This window comes from Dermochelys coriacea, chromosome 17, assembly GCF_009764565.3.
Source record: "Dermochelys coriacea isolate rDerCor1 chromosome 17, rDerCor1.pri.v4, whole genome shotgun sequence".
Taxonomy (NCBI): Eukaryota; Metazoa; Chordata; order Testudines; family Dermochelyidae; genus Dermochelys; species Dermochelys coriacea.
This window is the reverse complement of record NC_050084.1, coordinates 7957422-7977342: the sequence shown is the minus strand read 5'-3', so window position 1 is coordinate 7977342 and position 19921 is coordinate 7957422. Positions and strand designations below refer to the sequence as shown.

General features: G+C 42.7%; 1 protein-coding gene and 1 long non-coding RNA gene across 4 annotated transcripts in view; one reads left to right on the top strand and one right to left on the bottom strand.

The window, feature by feature from the left end:
- The window catches only part of ACACA (acetyl-CoA carboxylase alpha), a 186415-nt gene that overhangs the window by 15480 nt on the left and 151014 nt on the right, over nt 1-19921 (top strand). For 2 of the 3 annotated variants that reach the window (XM_038375923.2, XM_043499553.1), the window contains exons 4-8: nt 15292-15424; nt 16135-16273; nt 17207-17316; nt 17788-17869; nt 19531-19629. In XM_038375923.2, coding sequence (XP_038231851.1) covers nt 15292-15424; nt 16135-16273; nt 17207-17316; nt 17788-17869; nt 19531-19629 — 563 coding nt within the window. Of the gene's footprint in view, nt 1-9549; nt 9869-15291; nt 15425-16134; nt 16274-17206; nt 17317-17787; nt 17870-19530; nt 19630-19921 lie in introns of all 3 variants that reach the window. The other variant, XM_038375920.2, reaches the window with a different exon arrangement.
- Nucleotides 2255-19920, bottom strand: LOC122456996. The gene is made up of 3 exons (XR_006276251.1): nt 19911-19920; nt 9292-9294; nt 2255-2483 (listed from the first exon to the last, which is right to left on the bottom strand). It is a non-coding gene; the product is annotated as an uncharacterized LOC122456996 (long non-coding RNA).

Genomic DNA, 19921 nt, shown 5'->3' with positions numbered 1-19921 from the left:
CAGGGAGCTGTTAAACAGCTGCTGTGTTCTATCCAGTGTTTCAATAATGGTTAAAATAACTCCTGAATGCACGAACTTGGAAAGCATATTTACTTAATCACATTATGACATTCTTTTGTCTCAATGTGATTAAGTAAATATTTAATAAATTGTTGACTTTTACTAACGTTTTCAAGATGGCATCTTGTATAAAACCCATATGATGAAGTGAGCTGTAGCTCACGAAAGCTTATGCTCTAATAAATTTGTTAGTCTCTAAGGTGCCACAAGTACTCCTTTTCTTTTTGCGAATACAGACTAACACGGCTGCTACTCTGAAACCTATTAAAATCAAGGAAATTCTGCACACTTTTTTCTGTTTACACCTTTAGGCCCAAATATAGTAAGTTTCTGTGCAGGTGCAGTGTTGTTCTTATGAAGAATCGCTTGCAGAATTGGATCTTTACCTGTGAGTGTAACTCCATTAAGTCACTGGAATTAATTCCACAGAGAATTTAGCCCTTTCTGCCTCCTCATGAGAAAACTTCAGTAGACAAACTTTAACCAGGTGAGTAGTCCACTGAATTACTTAGACTCATTGAGCAGTGATTCACATGTTGAAGTCTTCTCAGAATGAGGCCCTAATTTTGGTACTGAGAGGGATGTCTTGAGCACTCTAGACTGGGTAGCCAGATGAGATGCCGGATCTGACATTGAACTTCGCATGATAGCACAGAGCACTAACCAAACCCTGATCTATTTTTGTGTTTTTATTTTAAGTTAAACAAGTAGGTTTGGTGCTGCAAAATTTTAGGCACCTGTGCAACCTTATGCACATTAACAGTTCCATTGTAATCGATGGTATATCTCAGGCCTGGTGTACAGTGGGGGGCAGAATCGATCTAAGTTAAGCAACTTCAGCTATGTGAATAACGTAGCTGAAGTCGACGTACTTAGATCTACTCACCGCGGTGTTTTCGCTGTGGTGAGTCGACTGCTGCCGCTCCCCCATTGACTCTGCTTGCGCCTCTCGTGGCGGTGTAGTACAGGAGTCAGAGGGAGAGCACTCGGAGTTCGATTTATTGCGTCTAGACTAGATGCAATAAATCGACCCCCGCTGGATTGATCGCTGCCCGCCGATGCGGCGGGTAGTATAGACATACCTCAGATGCATACTTAAGTTTAGGAACAATCAGGCCTTGCTCTGGAATTTCCAAGCCATGCACTGTTGCATAGGAAATTTTTCTTTGCTGATCTGATTTCTCCCCTTCCAGCTCCCCTCCCTATTTCCAGCCATTTGGCCACTACTTGAATTGAAGGCTCCTCCCTTAATTTGCTCTCTGTGCCACCAGTTGCCATGGTACTGCTGAGGCCTGTTTGAGGAGACTTGCATCAGAGCTTGCATCTCCCAGACAGAAGGCCATTAATGAAGTGAAATTCTGTGCGGCTTGCTGAGGGCAGCAGGGTTGTTTTCCCCCCTCCCCCCGTTTCCCCCCCTTGCCTTCTTTGCCATAGGTCGACAACTGTCAGTTCAGCAGATAGATAGAGGAGGGTAATGCATATCCCTGATAGACGTTTCTGCAAGTTGCTGAAATAAAACTGTATCTTAAAGGAAGCATTGCCAAAACAAATAATTTCTGTGAATCTCTTCTCCCTCCCAATCTCTAGCCTTCACCATTGATGCTGTTTTCTTGTCCTTTGCGCTTCTTAGTCTAGACAGTGAAACTAGCATAGCCAATTCACTTTGTTTGCACTCCGTTTTGTTTTCTGTTTCTCAAACACCATTGTAATATTGCAGAGCCTGAGTTTGCAACTGTCATAAATATAAAGGGAAGGGTAAACACCTTTAAAATCCCTCCTGGCCGGAGGAAAAACACTTTCACTTGTAAAGGGTTAAGAAGCTAGAATAACCTTGCTGGCACCTGACCAAAATGACCAATGAGGAGACAAGATACTTTCAAAATCTGGGGGAGGGAGAAAAAAAATCTGTCTGTGTGTGTGATGCATTTGCCAGGAACAGAAAGGAATGGAGTCTTAGAACTTAGTAAGTATCTAGCTAGAGATGCGTTAGATTCTGTTTGTTTAAATGGCTGAGAAAATAAGCTGTGCTGAATGGAATGGATATTTTTGTAACTTAAGGTTTTGCCTAGAGGGATTCTCTGTGTTTTGAATCTAATTACCCTGTAAGGTATTTACCATCCTGATTTTACAGAGGTGATTCTTTTTCTTTTATTAAGAACCTGATTGCTTTTTTCATTGTTCTTAAGATCCAAGGGTTTGGGTCTCTGTTCACCTATGTAAATTGGTGAGGATTTTTATCAAGCCTTCCTCAGGAAAGGGGTGTAGGGTTTGGGGAGGATTTTGGGGGGAAAGACATTTCCAAGCAGGCTCTTTCCTGGTTAAATATCTGTTAGACGCTCGGTGGTGCCAGCAATAAAGTCCAAGGGGAAAAAGGAACATAGTTTGTACCTTGGGGAAGTTTAACCTAAGCTGGTAAAAATAAGCTTAGGAGGATTTCATGCAGGTCCCCACATCTGTACTCTAGAGTTCAGAGTGGGGAAGGAACCTTGACATGGTGGCAGAGCGGTGGGATTAACTTGAAATCATTTTGAGATCAATTTGAGGTGTTTTTTTTTTTGTTTTTGTTTTTTTTTTGAACCAGAAGCACAGATTTTAAAAGGAATTTTTTTTTTTCCTTTGGGCTGCTGGAAAGCAGGTTTTAAGCTGAAAGCAGTTAGAATTTTTTTTTTTTTATCTGCTTGGGGACCAGAGCAGAGACAAAAGGGGATTGTCTTTTGTGAGCTGGAGTTTTCTCTACCTAAAGGCAGGGTAGTTAACCTCCTGCAGGGAAATTCAAAAGTCTTCACAGACCTGAAGTTGTTTTTTACCTAAGAGCAGCTAGAGGGGTTTTCTGTCTATTTGCCTGGAGATAAAGCTGTTTACCCTTCCCTTTATATTTATGACAGCATCGCTACCAAGAGATGTTGAAGTTGCCTTGAAAATTGCATTAAATTGAAAATGCTCTAGTCATTAACTAGTATAAAGTTTTTTTTATTATTATTTTTAAAAAAGCCCCAAAATCTAAATTTTGGGTCTAAATTAATTGCTTGATGCAATACCTACTAAAATGAATGGAAAGGTCTCCTACTGAATTTGGATACGGCCCTATGCCCATTTAAAAAGGGGATGGTTTTGTAACTGCTTTAGGTTATACTGGTGACATGTAAACTCTTTATTTCTTCCTTTTCTCAAACTGTCAAGCAGCTCTTCTAAAATCCATCCTGCTATTCCACCCCTCAATAAAATAAATAAGAGAAGGTGATCTGCAAATCAAATTGAAAAGTGTTTGTACCTCCATCCTGCTCTTTTTGAGATGTACGAAGAGGAATGCTGCTTTTTCCGCCCTTCAATGTCTTTTTTTATCCTTTCCTCCCGTGCTTTTGCATTAGAAGCACTAAGTCCAGAGTCCCTTTTTGTTGGAAGATTTTGATGATATACTCAGGATGGTACTGCGATTCCACAGTGATGAGTGATGTACATATACACAAAGATGATCTTTCTAATTAAAAGGATAAAGTATATTTTGCAATTTCATAAAACCTTCTATCTAAGAATTTTAGGGCCCACTGCTGAGGTCTACTAAATGCCCTCCGTTCCCATTATAGTTAGGAGGCACTCAGCACCTCAAAAGATTGGGCCTACTAAGTGCTTTTTAGACATTTCAAGGTCCAATCCAAGGCACACTGAAATCAGTGGAAGGTCCCCTACTGACTTCAATGGGCATTGGCTCAGGCCCTAAGTGAATTAAGTCCTGCAATACATCTGGGAAATAGGGAAATATCAATGTTCCTATTTTATGGAGAGGAAAGCTGAGGCACAAGGAAGTGTAGGAGCTTGCTGTGCTGGGAAATAACCCAGATCTTCTGACTTCTAAAACCGTGTTTTTGATTACAAGGCCATCTTTCTTGAAGCAAAACCTTTTGGGTAGGAAATTTTGGGAGAAACGTTCAAAGCTGTTTACTGTAAAAAGCACAAATATTTCCTCCCAATTCCCCCATTTCACCTTTACACCTTTGTGACAAGGAGCACTAGATGTCATCCCTTGTGGAGCTCTTCAGTGCTGCTGCAAACTCAACTGTATAGGGGATCAATTTTTTTTTATCTTAAATACTCTTGTCTCTGCAGTGTAACTTGACTTGAAAACTAAGTGACTGATATTACAGGAACTTGCAGAATTACATGGAGGATCACATTAAAAAAAAAAAGACACCTTTTGGTAAGAGCTGATCCCAGGTGGTGTATTAAGTTTCGATTATGGGGCTCAAGATTTGTATTTAATGGCAGATTTAAAACTAGAGTTTGAGCCTGATGGCACCAAAATTTTGTGGAGTTTCTCCCAGAAAATGGCAGAAATGTCACTAGTTTAGTTGCTCTTGCTAGATTTGGAGGACATCTTGGCACTGAAGTAGAATAGCCCCTTCCTGCTTTGGATCCAACACTGAACCAAAACCAGAGTGGAAAATATGAATTCACGGATTTGAATCTAATCCTCGCCTCATCCCCTTTCCTGAAATTCAAAAGCAATCCAATTCAGGGTTTTGGTGTTGTCATCTGTAGACCAGATTCTATTACCTTCACTGCTGTACTATCGTTACTCTGGCATTGAAATTGGTGGGACTACTCTTGGAGTAAGATACTAATAGTGAGAGAAGGGGTGTCAGAAACGTGGTTTTTGTTGCAATGCAAAATCTTAGCGAGTCCCAGCTCTCTCTCTCTACTTGGAATCTGACTTTAACATCCTCACTTGAAACTACTGTGCCAACTTCATACAGAATATAACTCTATTGGCTTCATTGGAATCATATCAGGACTTAATCTGGTTTGTTCCTTATGCAGTGCAATTGCAATGCAATTCCTTTGTACAGTAGGCCTGCTGGGAGGACAGGTAGTAAGAAAAGAATGCGTAAGACAAGGTTCCTGTGCTGACGGGTTCACAGTCTAACTTGGACAATGTAATATACAGGTCAGTTGTACAAATGCAGGATGCATGATCACTGTGGAGAGCTAAGCGAGAAGGATTGGCAGATGAAATGGATTTTGAGGGGAGATTTGGCGAAGGAGAGGGAAGGCATTTGACATATGGAGGAACTGGGAGGCTGCTCCAAGTGAAAAGGAGGTATAGAAGAAGATGCAAAGCACCTTGCGGGGGGGAAAAGAAAGACAAAAGGAATGATTGAAAGATGGTATGGAGGGACATGTGGAGTGAAAGGTTCTGGATCAATAGTGCATAGGAACTGCCCATTGGAATCTGCGAAAAGAGTCTCCTGGAGTTCAATGAGCCTGTCGTGCACTAAGAAAGCAAATCTGTTGCCCCCATAATTATAGCAGAGATGCCGACTTGAAAATTTCAGGGCACAGTAGTAATTTCGGTGATCACATATTCCGGTGGTGGCCAACTGTGAAATACACGTTACAGAATAATAATTAAGAGACTGGATTTATGATTTACAAAAAGAAAATGAGAAATGTCACAATGCTGATGACTCGGCAGCTGTTGCAACCAAAGCACCCAGGACAGGAAAAAGGAATCTTGTTTTGGAGGCATGAAATCACTCAGCCCTTGGGCTAGGCTGGATCCTGTGGTTTTTGGTTCCAGAATAATTATTGTGGGCGACAGTCTCCCCTCGATCCATGCTCAGAATTCACATGGATATCAGTGTGGGGAACATCCCGAGCAATAAAGGGGATGACGTATGCTTTATCGCAGTGTTTCTCAACCTTTCTAGACTACTGCTGCACCCCTTGAAGGATTCTGATTTGTCTGGCATACCCCAAGTTTCACCTCACTTAAAAACTAGTTGCTTACAAAATCAGACATAAAAATATAAAAGCGTCACAGCTTGCTTCCCTGTTTTGTCTGTATGAAATTTTAGTTTGTGCTGACTTTGCTAGTGCTTTTTATGTAGCCTGTTGTAAAACTAGGCAAATATCTAGCTGAGTTGACATACCCCTTGGAAGATCTCTGAGTACCCCCAGGGCTATGTGTACCTCTGGTTGAGAACTACTGCTGTATCGTGCCCAGTCTTTAATGACTTAAGGTCCGTAAGCATTGGCCTTTCAAGCAAACAGATCTGAGACCACTGATGTCATTTTGTTGAAACCTGTAGGATGAAATATGACATGTAACCCTTGAAGGGTTCAGAAATGGAACTGCGTTTGGTTAAGTCCAGTCGGTTGTCTTCCCTGATATCCTTCCTACTTCTTACCCAAAGCATATTCAGCCATTCCGCTATGTCTAAAATAGCCCTCCACAGCTACTTCGTTTTCTAAATTGCATGGGTGCACGCTTGCTTTGTCTGTGTGTCTCCATAAAATAGCTTGCAAGAGCAGCTCTGAAACTGGAGTAGGTCATAATATGGTTGCTTTAGCTACGCTTAAAGCTTCCCATTCAGATTGAATACATCTGTAAATCAGCGTGAGTAAAAAACAAAACAAAAAAAAATAACATTGCATTCGTGATCAGAGCGGCCTCTCCACACCTTTGCAGGCCTAGTGTGCAAAATAATCCTTTCAGGGTGGGTGGGCGGGTGGGTGTGTGTGCGCGTGTGCTGCCGTCTGCTTAAGACTGCATTGCAAACAAGCCAGCTAATGCATCACTGCCTCTAGAATAAACTGCTACGTCACTGATAGGCATGTTACAGTGCTGGGATCAATGCAGGCTCCTAGTTGGAATGTGCATCAGGTACGTGTCTAAAATGGATGCTCTCCATTTGTCAGAGATCTGAATGGGAGACAACAGCATAGGTTTGTCTTTTTGTCTAACAATGGGCCTGGTGCCAAAGAGAGGATGAATTTCTTGTGTTTACTGTAATTAGGGTTACATGGACAGTGTCTGTGTAGTTAGATGCTCAGGAAATAACTTTTGCAGTGTGTGCGTTGTTTGGGGTGGGTGGCGGGGAGTATTATATCAGAATGGTACTATCCTTGTGCAGAATGTCTCTTAAGGATGTGTTGCACCAAAGTCATATGCACTGATTTGGTAGCATGCCTCACAGTGAATTCAGCTGCTAGCAGACGTGATTCATGTTTTTAGCCAATGTTGTGGTTGCTCTAGGCTTGATATAATTGTAACTGAGGCGGTAGATTTATTCTTCCGTGGCTCCCAAATTTGGAGACTGAGTGGGTTTGGGGTGTGGGGGGCTCGAACATTAGGCAGACATTGTCATCTGCCTGATGGGTGGAAGGGGGAGCTAGAAGCCCTGGGAGCACCAGCTCTGCTGTAACCCTCCTGGCAGGCTGCCAAGGACCTGGGAGCTTGGGCAGTCCATGTGATGGGCTGCCCTGGAGTTGCGGACCCCTCTTCCCCAACAGCCCACTAAAGAGGAGCTGGGAAGTCCATTGAAATTCGACTATTTCTATGCAATATTTCAATATTGGCAAATTCCTATGGGAAAAATGTGTTGTGGCGATTTTTCTGACTAGCTCTATAGTTCTGATACATTTTGTAGTGGGGCCCTGCCTCCAAAGATCCCTAGCACTCAGTGAATGTAAGCAAAGGCTATCAGTGGAAGTGATGCATTTAGTTGTTGGGTGAACATGCCAGTTGCTTCATTAGCCATGAAGTGATTAACCAGAGCTGTGCCCTAGATGAAGTATTGAATCTGTTGTGCCAATGCTTATTAATGCTGGGATGAAAGGGTGGTTTCAAAATAGTAGGTGTTAATCTCAGGGTGGGTAGGCAAAGCAGTTTGGGTTCCTGGGATCCCAGGTTCCCCATCTCAACAGCATGTGGTTTGGTTGAGAGCAGCTTCCTAATTAAAATTAAAATTGGGAGAGTAAGGCAGCCTGGAGAAATTCTATGAGCAGAGCCTGTAGCCTGAAGGAATCTTGCCACTGATGAAGGAACTGACAGCAGCAGCCCCTCAGGACTTGCTTCTTCTCTTCCTTCTCTCTCATGTCAGGAAGGGACAGTACCAGTCATGTTCCCGCACAACCAGCATCTGAGCACTCCCCCCAACGTTCGGGTGTCAGAATCCAGAACACAGCCAAATTCCATGGCTTTTGAACAAAGGATCAAACCAAATCTCTAGGGCTGATCACCCCAAATTGTGTGTATGTGTTGGGGGCTGACATCCAGATGCAAATTTTTGCAGCTCAGACCCTTCCACTAAGTCTTTCACCCCCATTGTTCTCTAGTCAGAAGAGATTCCCTTGCACTGCAGCTACTCTGTCTGCTTCCTTCTCTGCAGCCACAAGGTGTCATTGTGTCCTTCCAGCTTTCTACTGATAAAGCTCAGTGAAAGTGGATCCACACAGGACTTTTTGCCTGAACATTATCAGACATGGCAGCTTTTCCCCTTCTCCCTCACCATGTGCCCCTACTCCTAGTTCCTCTCTTTGTCTCAATGCACTGGCTTACCTCTTCATTGCTCTGGCACCCTGTTGACCTGCTTTAGGTTTCTGCAGACACCATGTTAAGAGCTGTAAAGGCCAAGTAACTCTACTGGTTGCTGTCGGTGCGTCCTTATTGAAATGATCTTTGGATGATTCTATAGTTTCCCTCCCGTCGCTCGTGCTGGCAGACCCTCTGCAGGCTGGGATCCAGGCTGTACTAGTTTAAACTATGTGATAACTGGAGATGGGTCCCCGTACTTTTCAGGATTTGAAAACAGAATCCGATTTCTGCATCTAGTTCTGATCTCACAGTGAGCAGGATGTTGTTCCACCTTTTGCTACATACACTTGCACTTCTTACGGTTTTTGTGCTCAGAGGTCCCCAGTGTACCTTTTTGTGTGTGCTTGATGCTCATTTTATGTCTATCTTAGGTACTTACAGGGCTCTCGTTACCATAGTATCTGAGAACCTCACAATCTTTCATTTATTTATCCTCACAGTACCCTTAGGAGCTAGATAAGTATCATTATCCCCATCTTGTAGATGGGGAACTGAGGCACAGAAAGACTAAGTGACTTGCCGAAGGTGTCGCAGCCAGCCAGTGGCATGGCAGGGAATTGAGTTGAAGTCTCCTGGGTTCCAGGCTAGTGCACTGGACCATCCCTGGTCCTGGTCTAATCCACACCATCATTCCCTGTGTGACCGGAGAAGCTTCACATCTGATTCTCCTCTATTTAACCATGGACACATGTTCTGTGTCATCTGCCCAGCATGGTGACTTTATTTTCAACCTGATCTAGATAGCAATCCTTTTAGCTTGATAGAATTCTCTGGGATTATTGGCTCAGAAAGGAACACCTCAGTGGTGCCCCCCCACCCATAGCACCTATGCAGCTTCTGAGCAAGTGCTTGCTGACCCACTGGCCAGTATCCATGTATCCACCAAGGCATTGTCTCTGGGTGTGTTTGACATATATTCCTGACAAACAGGAAACTGTGGAATCTAAAGTGTCTCCTAAAGTGACCTCACTCTGTGAGCAGAGAATGATCATTGCAATGAAAAGCCATTTTGCAGCATGAAAACTGCAGCAGCAATGCTGTCTCTTAAACCCAATTACATAACCTGTAGATCTTTTCTTTCTCCTCCCCGATCAACTCTCTTCTCTCAAATGCAGATCAGGGAAAGCTGCTGTCCCAGCTGAGTATACGCACCATGTGTCACAGGGATAGAGAGAGAGAGTGGCTGAGACTGAAGAGGGTGGGGAAGTGAGAGACCAAGGTTAAAAATCTGAGGCAATCAGGGAAGTGCTGCTGTTCAAATCTAGTTCCAAGAGGGACCATACCAATTCAAAGGAGGCACTTTGTGCCTTTCTCTTCCAGCAACTACTGTAAACGAGTCATAGACAAAATCAAAATCTGGAAGTCCCTCTAGCAGACCATCATGGAGGGTTCTACAGAGGCAACTCAAGAGGTCAAGTACCACATGCTCCAAAGGTAAGAACTGCTCCAGCTTTACTGGGGTGGTCAGACATTACAAATTACATCTTCACAGCACTGAGCGGGTTAGAGACTTTGCTCTGGAAAATCAATACTGGATCCTTTAATATTTTTCAGTGGTGATTTGATCCTCCTTGGAATTTTTAATTGGTAGGAGGCGTTTGGGGATGCAGTTTTTGCAAAAGAGGCTTTCTTGTGTCATAGCAAGAAAGTAAATATGCTCAAAGAGTGACAGGGACAGATCTTCTTTGAATTGCTGCAGAACTTTCAGTTCAGCTTCCAAAACTGCAACAGCAAATTTTCAAGATACAATCAAATGCTGCAGCTGTGTTCAAAGTGACTTGCTGCCATTCCTTGCCAAGTAACTTAGACTGTAAGTGTCTACAGCTGGACTGGCTGCTGTTTTTGCACAGGATAATTCCTGCTTTGTTTGGTGCTCTTTCACATTAGGCAATACTCCCCCTCTACCAACAACCCTCCCGAAAAAGTAAAAGCTTCTTTCTTCTTCCCCGAGTTGATGCATACTCTCAATTATTAGTACTTAGAGTCTGTGTATCAGTATGCTGCCTATTACTAAATAAACTCTGAGCTATACTTGCAAGCAGTTTGTTTTATTCTGAATATCTAAGCCCTGGTCTTGCAAACATTTGTGTGGGGGAGAATCTGTGCTCTTGAGTACTCATTTGAAGTTAGTGGGACTAACACTCACATGCATAAGAGTTTTCAGGAGTGGACCCCAAATTTGTACTTTGTCCCTTAGTTCTCCTGTTGTTGATTTGCCGGTTTCCAGTGACCATGTAATCAAGCGTGACCTCTTCAGTCCTAGGTTCCTGTGCAATGTATATACTAGGATGTAGTGCAAGTTCTGCTTCTCCATTGCTGTACTCTAATTTACTAACTGTTTTTGAGATATATATGGCTTAATAGAGTTCCAGTCCACCTACATCTCTTCTCCCTTTCTGTGCTGCTTGCCCTGGTTCTTCTTAGGCCTGGTCTGCTCCTGAAACTTAGGTTGACCTAGCAACATCGCTCAGGGCTGTGAGAAATTTCTTGCCTTGTGTGATGTAGTTCAATCAACCTTACTCTCATTGTAATCGCAGCTCGGTCGATGGAAGGATTATTCCATTTACCTCGGTGCCAACTCATGGAGAGGTGGATTTACTACAATTTGGTGCCTAATTCTCTTAGGTTTAGGACTGGGCTTTTCAGAGGGGCCTGTCTCTTATCTGCCTCCTTTGACTCTTCCTATTCTTGGCTTCATGCCTCCTTCCATGTCTCCCGCCCATTGCTTGGAACAACTTCCCACTTCTCAGGATTAGTATAAAAAACAACTTGGCTTGTGAAACCTTCTTTTGTGGATCTCTTCACCAGCAAGGCCTCTGTCTCCCCTTGCAATGAAAATTTCCCCCATGTGTCAGAAAATGGCTCACACTGCAGATTTTGGCTCTGAATTTCAAACACCATCAATGCTTTTGTTGTTGTTTGTGTTATGGTAGTAAGAGCAGTCTTGACGGAAGTCAGGGCCCTGTTGAGCTAGAAGCTGTGCATACACATAATAAGGGACAAATCCCTGCTTCAGAGATCCTGTAGCCCAAATAGAGAACATGCTCAAAAAGGGGAGGAGAAAGGGAAATTATTTATTTGGATTATTGTAGTGCCTAGGAGCTGCGGTCATGGACCAGGACCCCGTTGTGCTAGGTGCTGTACAAACAAAGAACAAAAAGAGAGCCCCCGCAACTGCATTTTACATACAATGTATTGAAGTGCAGAGGGATTCTGACTTGCGTAAGGTCACACTAGGAACTGAAGCCAGATTTTGAGAGTGCCAGTCTGGTTTCTTGGTTGAAACACTATTCTTCCCCCTGAATACAGCTCATGATTGCATGTATCTGGGTTCTTGTTTTGGTTCTGGTTCATATCCCTGAATGTGTGGTATGTTTGAGCTAGACTGAGACCGTGTCTCCTTGCATAGTCTGTAAAGGATAGTGTACTTTATGTAAATGATACATAATAATAATAATTAATAATTAATAATAGAAAAGGCTTCTGTGAGAAATGTCCCTGTTTTGTGATATCTACCTGGCCCCGCAGGTAACTACAAACTAGTTCTAGCTGCTGTTCATGCAGGACTTTATTAACATTTCACCCTTAAACTATTTATCTGAGACGCTTTAAACCTTTGCTTGTTGAAATTGGGATTTGTGGTTATAATTCGTGGCTTGTTAAGTAAGGTTAATGCTAGACAGGCTGCCATAGGCTGGATTGGTCTTCTGTACTGCTCAGGCACCCCAAACTTGCTAGCTGTGTTTATCATTGTTTATTTCCTTACTGGCCTTGATTTTTCTGGCAAGTTCCATTATTAAATGGTCCTCTTGTCTGCCCCCTTCCCTCTCTCCTCCCCAGAGGAGTTGCTCAATGCCACCAACTCTTCAGTAACCAGCCTAAGTCAGGGGTTCCCAAGCTGTGTACCATGGCCAAAGGGAAGGCCACAGAGCATGTGCTGGTGGTGTGTTTGTGTGTGTGTGTGTGTGTGTGTGTGTGTGTGTGGCTGGCTGGCTGGCTGGCTGGCCATCCTCCTGGTTTCCAGCTACTAAAGGCCAAAAGTACATGAGGTGGTGGAAAGGATCGCATAATAGTGAACGGGAAGGGAGGTGTCCACCAGGCAATGTGGCGACACTGTGAAAAAACTTTAAATCTCTAAAATCTAATTAAAAGCCTAATAACATACACCCTCCTTGTAAAGAACTGCACTGTGTGTGGAGTATGCATGGTTGAGTAAACAGGCTTGTGTTGTTAGGCCCCATCTAACAGGTCGGGGTAAGGCTTGATGCTGGACACAAGTTGCCACCACCTTTAGTCCCACTGGAGGAGAGATTAACTCAGAATGGGAGTTGGCAGGTCTATGCAGTCATTTGCTTTGGTTGTGCTTAAGGCTGGCTTTTTCTGGCTTTCAGCTCATGTAAGATGATTTTGAACAATGTTCATTCTTAGTAATGTGCAAATAGATGCATTTGATTTTGGAGACTGGCGTCCAGCTTCCCCAGTAAGTGCCGAGTGATGCTGAATTTAAGAAGAAGGTTAGCTAGGTCATTTGAATTAGACACAGTCTATTCTTATATAGAAATGGGCCAGGTTATGTGCATACCTACAGTCCCCTTTTTAGCCTCTATTATGGGCGCATACGTCTGAGCATATATTTTCAACTCTAGAGACAGCCAAACTTGAGTTGCTGACTTTTAGACTATGTCTCCACTAGAGAGCTCGCAGAAGTGCCACTGTAAGCTCTCCAGTGGACTGTTTTAAGCCAATGGGAGAGAGCTCTCCTGTTACCTTATTTACTCCACCCCAACGAGCACTGGCAGCTCTGTCAGCGGGAGACGCTTTCCTGCTGGTGTAGTGCTGTCTACACCGGTCCTTAGGTCGGTGTAATTTACGTCGCTCTGGGATGGGTGTGGCTAATTCACACCCTTGAGTGACATAATTTATGTCGACTTAAGCTGTAGTGTAGCCTTAGTCTTAAAAAGTGGCAAAACAGCTAGCTCACCTTAAAAAAAAAAAAAAAAAAAAAAGGAGGACTTGTGGCACCTTAGAGACTAACAAATTTATTTGAGCATAAGCTTTCGTGAGCTACAGCTCACTTCATCGGATACATTTCCGATGAATGCATCCGATGAAGTGAGCTATAGCTCACGAAAGCTTATGCTCAAATAAATTTGTTAGTCTCTAAGGTGCCACAAGTACACCTTTTCTTTTTGCGAATACAGACTAACACGGCTGCTACTCTGAAACCTGTCATTATGCGTAGCTCACCTAGAAAGATAATTTTACAGATGATGGGCCATTTCATTGGTATCACTGTAAACTTTGGTCGTGCTCTTTTTTACACCTGGTTTAAAACAGCTTCAGGTAACATGGGTGTAAATGGGGCTTTAGGACAGAACAAAGAAATGGAACCTGTAATTACTGAAAAAAGAAAAGGAGTACTTGTGGCACCTTACAGACTAACAAATTTATTTGAGCATAAATAAATTTAGCTCACGAAAGCTTATGCTCAAATAAATTTGTTAGTCTCTAAGGTGCCACAAGTACTCCTTTTCTTTTTGCGAATACAGACTAACACAGCTGCTACTCTGAAACCTGTAATTACTGAGGCTATTCAACAATTATTGGTGTGCTGGGATTTACATGAGTCATTGCCAGTTCATCAGACTGAGGACAGAGATTTTGGGGTGCATTTGTAGCAGGGGAACAGCTGAAAAAAAGAAACTGAGGGTAAGTCTACACTGCAAAAAAGACACGTGGCAGTGAAACTCAAAGTCCGGGTCAACTGACTTGGGCTTGCTCTGTGGGGCTAAAAATAGCAATGTAAGCGGTTGGGCTTGGGCTGGAGCCCTGGCTCTGAAACCCTGCGGGGCGGGAGGGTTTTGGAGCCTGTGTTCTAGCCTGAGGCTCTACGCTGCTATTTTTAAAAGAAGACATAAATGTTCTTACTGTCCCAGTAATGCTGCAGTGATACAGATACATGCAAGAATAATCCTTTGCTCTTGTTTTAAGTCTTCTGCCTGAGAATCTCAGAGTGCTTTATAAATGTTAGTGAATTAAGCCTTGCATCACCCTTGAGAAGTGTGGACAGATTTTATCCACATTTTACGTTGGGGAAACTGAGGCACAGAAAGGGACTGATTTTCTCTTAGTCATGCAGTAGGTCTGCGGCAGAGCTGGGTGTAGTCTTCATTTAACCACAAGATTGTCCTTCATTGTTTGCATGAATTATGCCGACTAACTAATGAATAGAATTTAGACTTTATTGACTCAAAGTATTATGAGCCACTGTCATCTTTTGGAATAATGGTGGCTGTAGCAAGGAGGGATAATACTGAAGAGCTATGTATTGCTGTAGAACTGAACTGGTTGATTGGGACGTATTGACGAACTGGCCAGCTACAGAGTTACAACTAGAGACTTTTTGCAGTGACTTACAGAAAGTTTTTCTTTAGAGATGTGGGGTTTTGTTTTGTTTTCTTTTGTAGATTATATTTGGAAGACGGAACCTGTCTCTCCTTGTCACTACTGTGGTTCCCTAGATGTATTAGCAACATCGTGTTGGGATAATGTTAACTCTGCCTTTCCGTGTAGGGACATAAATAGCAATTTATATATGTACTGGCCAGTCAGTTCTTCCCCTCTCACCTCCACTGGCCTCAGTGACCCACACCTACAATCTGACCATTGCATGCATCTTGTAAGTAATTCTCGTAGAGTTCATTGTGAGTGCTCAGGCTTGGAGACTGAACAGTTCTGCCAATCACCATAAATAATTTTGCCCAGAGGAAACTAAATATTGCCCACTGGGGCATCTGTGAAAAATACCGACTTGTACCCCCAAGTCAGTGGAGTCACCCTTTTTTTCTTTCCCTTAGGCCCAGTATGTCCGGCTTGCACCTTGTAAAGCAAGGCCGGGACAGGAAGAAAGTTGATCTACAGAGGGATTTCACTGTGGCCTCCCCTGCAGAATTTGTTACTCGTTTTGGGGGGAATAAAGTTATCGAGAAGGTAAGTGACTAGCTGTTTTGAGGTTGGTTTTTTTTATTATTATTATTTTATTTCCATGCCCACCTCTATCAAGCTATTTTATCTGTGTAACACAGGACTCGCAGGCTAGTAAATGCCAAATATTGAGACTTCTGGAACTGAAAGCTGCATTTTTGCCTGTAACAACGATTCTTTTGCTTTTATTGCCATGTTGGATAAATATCCTGTCACTTCAGCCTGTGACAATAAGCACGAGGCTTGATGAAGTTGATGTAGAATATGACTCTCAGATGTTAGAGATGTCTATTGAATGATCCAGGGCATCTCCGCTGTCAGTGCTTTCTCCACTCTAGTTTTAACAGTCTAATGAGAGAGGCTCTTTCCCCATCCCATTCCCTGGAGTTGACAAGAACTCATTTCAAATGTTGTAGCAGCTGGTGCTGCAGGCTGCTTATTGGTCCTACTCCAGCATCCCATCCTGTTCTTCAAGCAAAGTGAATTGCATTATATTAAAATCTTAATGGTTTAGCAAGAGCTGGTTTCTGAGTTGATTGCTGTGGAAGGGAATGCTTTTGATGAACTGAGAGAGGTCGGTGTTGAGGAAAGGGCTTGACCAACAGGTCAGATGAAAGGCACTCAGGAGAAACAAATATTTGAATAGCCTCTCTTCCTTGCTGCCTAGTCCTTCTTGCCCCTTGGTTACCTCTCCACCCTGTTTCTAATCTGTCTAGGTTCTTATTGCCAATAATGGGATTGCGGCAGTGAAATGTATGAGATCCATCCGACGCTGGTCCTATGAGATGTTTCGAAATGAGCGTGCAATCAGGTTTGTTGTCATGGTGACTCCTGAAGATCTGAAAGCAAATGCAGGTGAGTTGTAATGACCTGTTAGGGGAAATAGCCCCTTCTCCACTCAAAACTTTATGCATGGGCAATATGCATGATGGTGTGCGTGAGCACAGACTGCATTTTTGCTCACCCATCGAGTGACAAGTTAACTCAGGAGGAGATTGAACGCTTTTATCTGAAACTATAAAGAATGTAAAGCCCCAATCAGATGATCTTTTGAGTTAGCTCTTGAGTCATGGATTTAAAGCCATTTTAGATTTGATGGGAATATTTCCCCTCTCAAACCCTGGTTTCCGTTTGCTTTTTCACTTGTAGATTTGACACAAGTGTATAGATACTTAAACAAGTGCTTGTTTTCAGTCTTAAACCAGGAGGCCTTTTGAGATCACTTGCATTTGCCTTCAGTACAAAGAGCAAAACTGAGTGCATTGTAGACTCACAAAGTTACACCTGAAGTGTTAATTTTCTCACTGCCTTAAAAATGCAGCAAGCTGTAATAAGAAGCCTCTTTGAGGGCCTCCTTTAGGAGGGAGAATGGTCTGGCTGTTGGAACAGGGGATTAGGGCACTGTAATCTAGTGATCAAAGCTAGGGAGCTAGGGTTCCTGGATGCAGTCCCTGGCTCTGCCAATGACTTGTTGTGTGACCTCAGCCAAAACACTTCGCCTCGGTACTCCCCTTATCCTGTCGTTAAATTGAGGGGTAATACTGAACTACTTCACAGGGATGCTTGGAGGCTTAAATGATTGATACATTGATTAACATCATCTCTGAAATGCATGGAAGATAAAATCTCTCTGTAAAATGTGTGTGTGTATTTGTGCTTTTTATTATTACAACAAATCCTGAGTACTTCTTCAGTCAATGGAAGTAAAAACTTGTAAACTGTTTAGGGTTTAAGGCTGAATGTTGCCGGTTGGATGTGTCCTAAATGTGACTCCCTCTGTGTCCACAGAGTACATTAAAATGGCAGATCACTATGTCCCGGTGCCAGGAGGAACAAACAACAATAACTATGCAAATGTGGAACTCATTCTTGATATTGCTAAACGGATTCCAGTGCAGGTGAGAAGGGGCAAAGATAGAATTTAGAATTAAAAGGCAAAATCAAGCAGTCTTTCCTGTCCATGAATAATGATCCACCTGTGAGGAAAGTAAGGTCAGAGAAATGGTCTGGGAAAAAATAGCAGGTGGTTTGGAGCAATGAAGGTGCTGAGCAGTGAAATGGGGCTGATTTTCCAGATGTAAATACTTGCAGCAGGTATTGTGGTATACCTAGCACAACTCTGCCCTTAAATACTCTTCAAATGTTTATCATGTCATTCTCTGGGGACTTGTCTTTGAGATGCAGTGCTCTGTCTGAATTATGCCAGGTATAATTAATAATACTGTCTGGTTTATGAATGATGTGGGACTGAAACTTGTTCAGTGAGGAGAGGAAAGGCTCAGAGCATCCACTTGATTGATTATTTGTTTGATTGTTTGCTGACTCCTTTTGCAACTGTAAGGAATGAATTGCCTTGTATTCCTCTCCAGGCAGTGTGGGCTGGCTGGGGGCATGCCTCCGAGAACCCCAAACTACCAGAACTCCTCCACAAAAATGGAATTGCCTTCATGGGTAAGGAAGGACCTTTCTTTTTGACTTGCAGCTTCTCACAGCCCAATGCCGTCTACTCAGTTATAAACATGGTCTTGGAGAGATGGAAAAATCCAGGACCTAAAATGAAGAGCAACAATCTAAAGCCTACACATGCTAGACTAACAGAGTGCACCTTGGGAAATGGAACACACTGCCTAATGATGTAGTCTAGACCTATTCATTGAAGGCCACAAGAAAAGGCTGGATTACACTCTGTTGGATTAGAGAAGATTTTGGTCAGTACAAGGACTAAGATCGGGAGACAAAAGTGCTATACAACCTCATCACTTCATTTGTTTCCATGCAGATCCATAGAACTTGCCATCTACAAAGGACCTTTTGTGGCTTCTAACAGCCTGTAGCTGGTTTTTATTAGGGAAAGGCCTGAGTTGACTAAGTTGGATTTGGAATTTGTCAAAGTCTAGGGGTGTTTGGTTTCAGTTCATGGCCACCTCTAATGCCTGTTTGTCACATTTATCTTTATTTGAAACAACTGGTGGGAGAAAATATTTCATGTGTCTTGAACTGAACTTCTTAAAAACTGTCGGGTTTTCCAACACACCATCCGCAGAATGGAGTGGTGTTAGGTTCAGGCTGAGATAGGAGGTTAGAAAACATTGCTGTTTAAGTAGGGAAAAAAAGGAAAAAAACCCCTCTGTTCTTAATTTAAAGACTGAGTTTGTAATAAGGGTTTGTTGAAGAAGTGGAGTTGAGACTGGAGTGTAGGTGGGTTTTGCATTCTAGCCAACATGGCAGATAACTCAGTGCCTGAGTGTTTAAGATATGCACTATATTGCACCATTAGTCACATAATGTAATGGACTATATGATATTTATTTTAGGATTTGAAAATTGGGTAAAACTTTGATCCGAGTGCCCTGACTGCAAGTCCTGATCTGAACATGTTCATCTCAGCCCCTCTACTTTAGGGATGTTTATACCCAATTCTGAATTTTGTGACTGGTCTTTTCTCTCTAATAATCTGAAACAAAACCACAGAGAACACCTTTGAACTTCAGGGAAGTCTGGATATGAAGTTTGACAATAAACCTACCTCTAACTTAAAACTCTTATCAGTCAGATGGTGCAATCCCATGCAAACAAAACTCCTAGTAAAGTCAGTACAAGTTCTGCTTGTGTAAAGTGTGCAGAACTGAGCTTTAAATGGGAAACTGAATTGCCATTCCAGAAAAGAGTCTTGAGGTATGCAAGTTAAGCTAATGGGAATCGACTGATTAAGTATTTGTGAGGGTAGTGGTTCTTGAAAGTTGTTCTCCTTCAATAGCATGTTTGTATATGCTCACACATCTGCTGCTGTGAAATGCCATCAGGTTGCATTACCGTAGTGTTTAACTTTTCCGTCTCGGAGAACCTGCCATACAGTACATTTGAATGTTTTTTGTTTTTCCTTATCCTTGACTGATGTAAATTAACATAGCTCCATTGGCTTCAACAGAGCAATGCTGATTTACACCATTCCATGATCTGGCTCATAGTATCCATTCCAAGAGACAGTCATTAGCAGAGTGTTTTCTTACCCATCTAGCATAATATAATCTAGACTATGCACTATTGGATCTTCCTTGGTGCCTGATTTCTGTGAGTAATCTCCCTCATGGGTCTTATTTGTTTTTTTGCAGGGCCCCCAAGCCAGGCTATGTGGGCTTTAGGAGATAAAATTGCATCCTCGATAGTGGCCCAAACTGCGGGCATCCCAACTCTTCCATGGAGCGGCAGTGGTAAGACATTGATCCTTGTTTGTACCATAAAGATTACTGTTACATTGCCCTTCCCTCAGGCACCCCGAAAGTTCAGGAAACCTTGGTGCTTGAAAAATCTCCTTTGAAGATGGCCCATGTACTGTGTGTGATTCTATGGCATAACAATTCCTGTGCAACCCAAGGTGTAGACTGTGACTGCAGAATATACCTTAAATGTTTGGCCAATGATCCATGTTTTAAAAAGCTGAACTTTTGTTCATTTTAATTGCAACTCTGTCAGTCCCTCATGTTCCTGCTACCTGTACTTAGC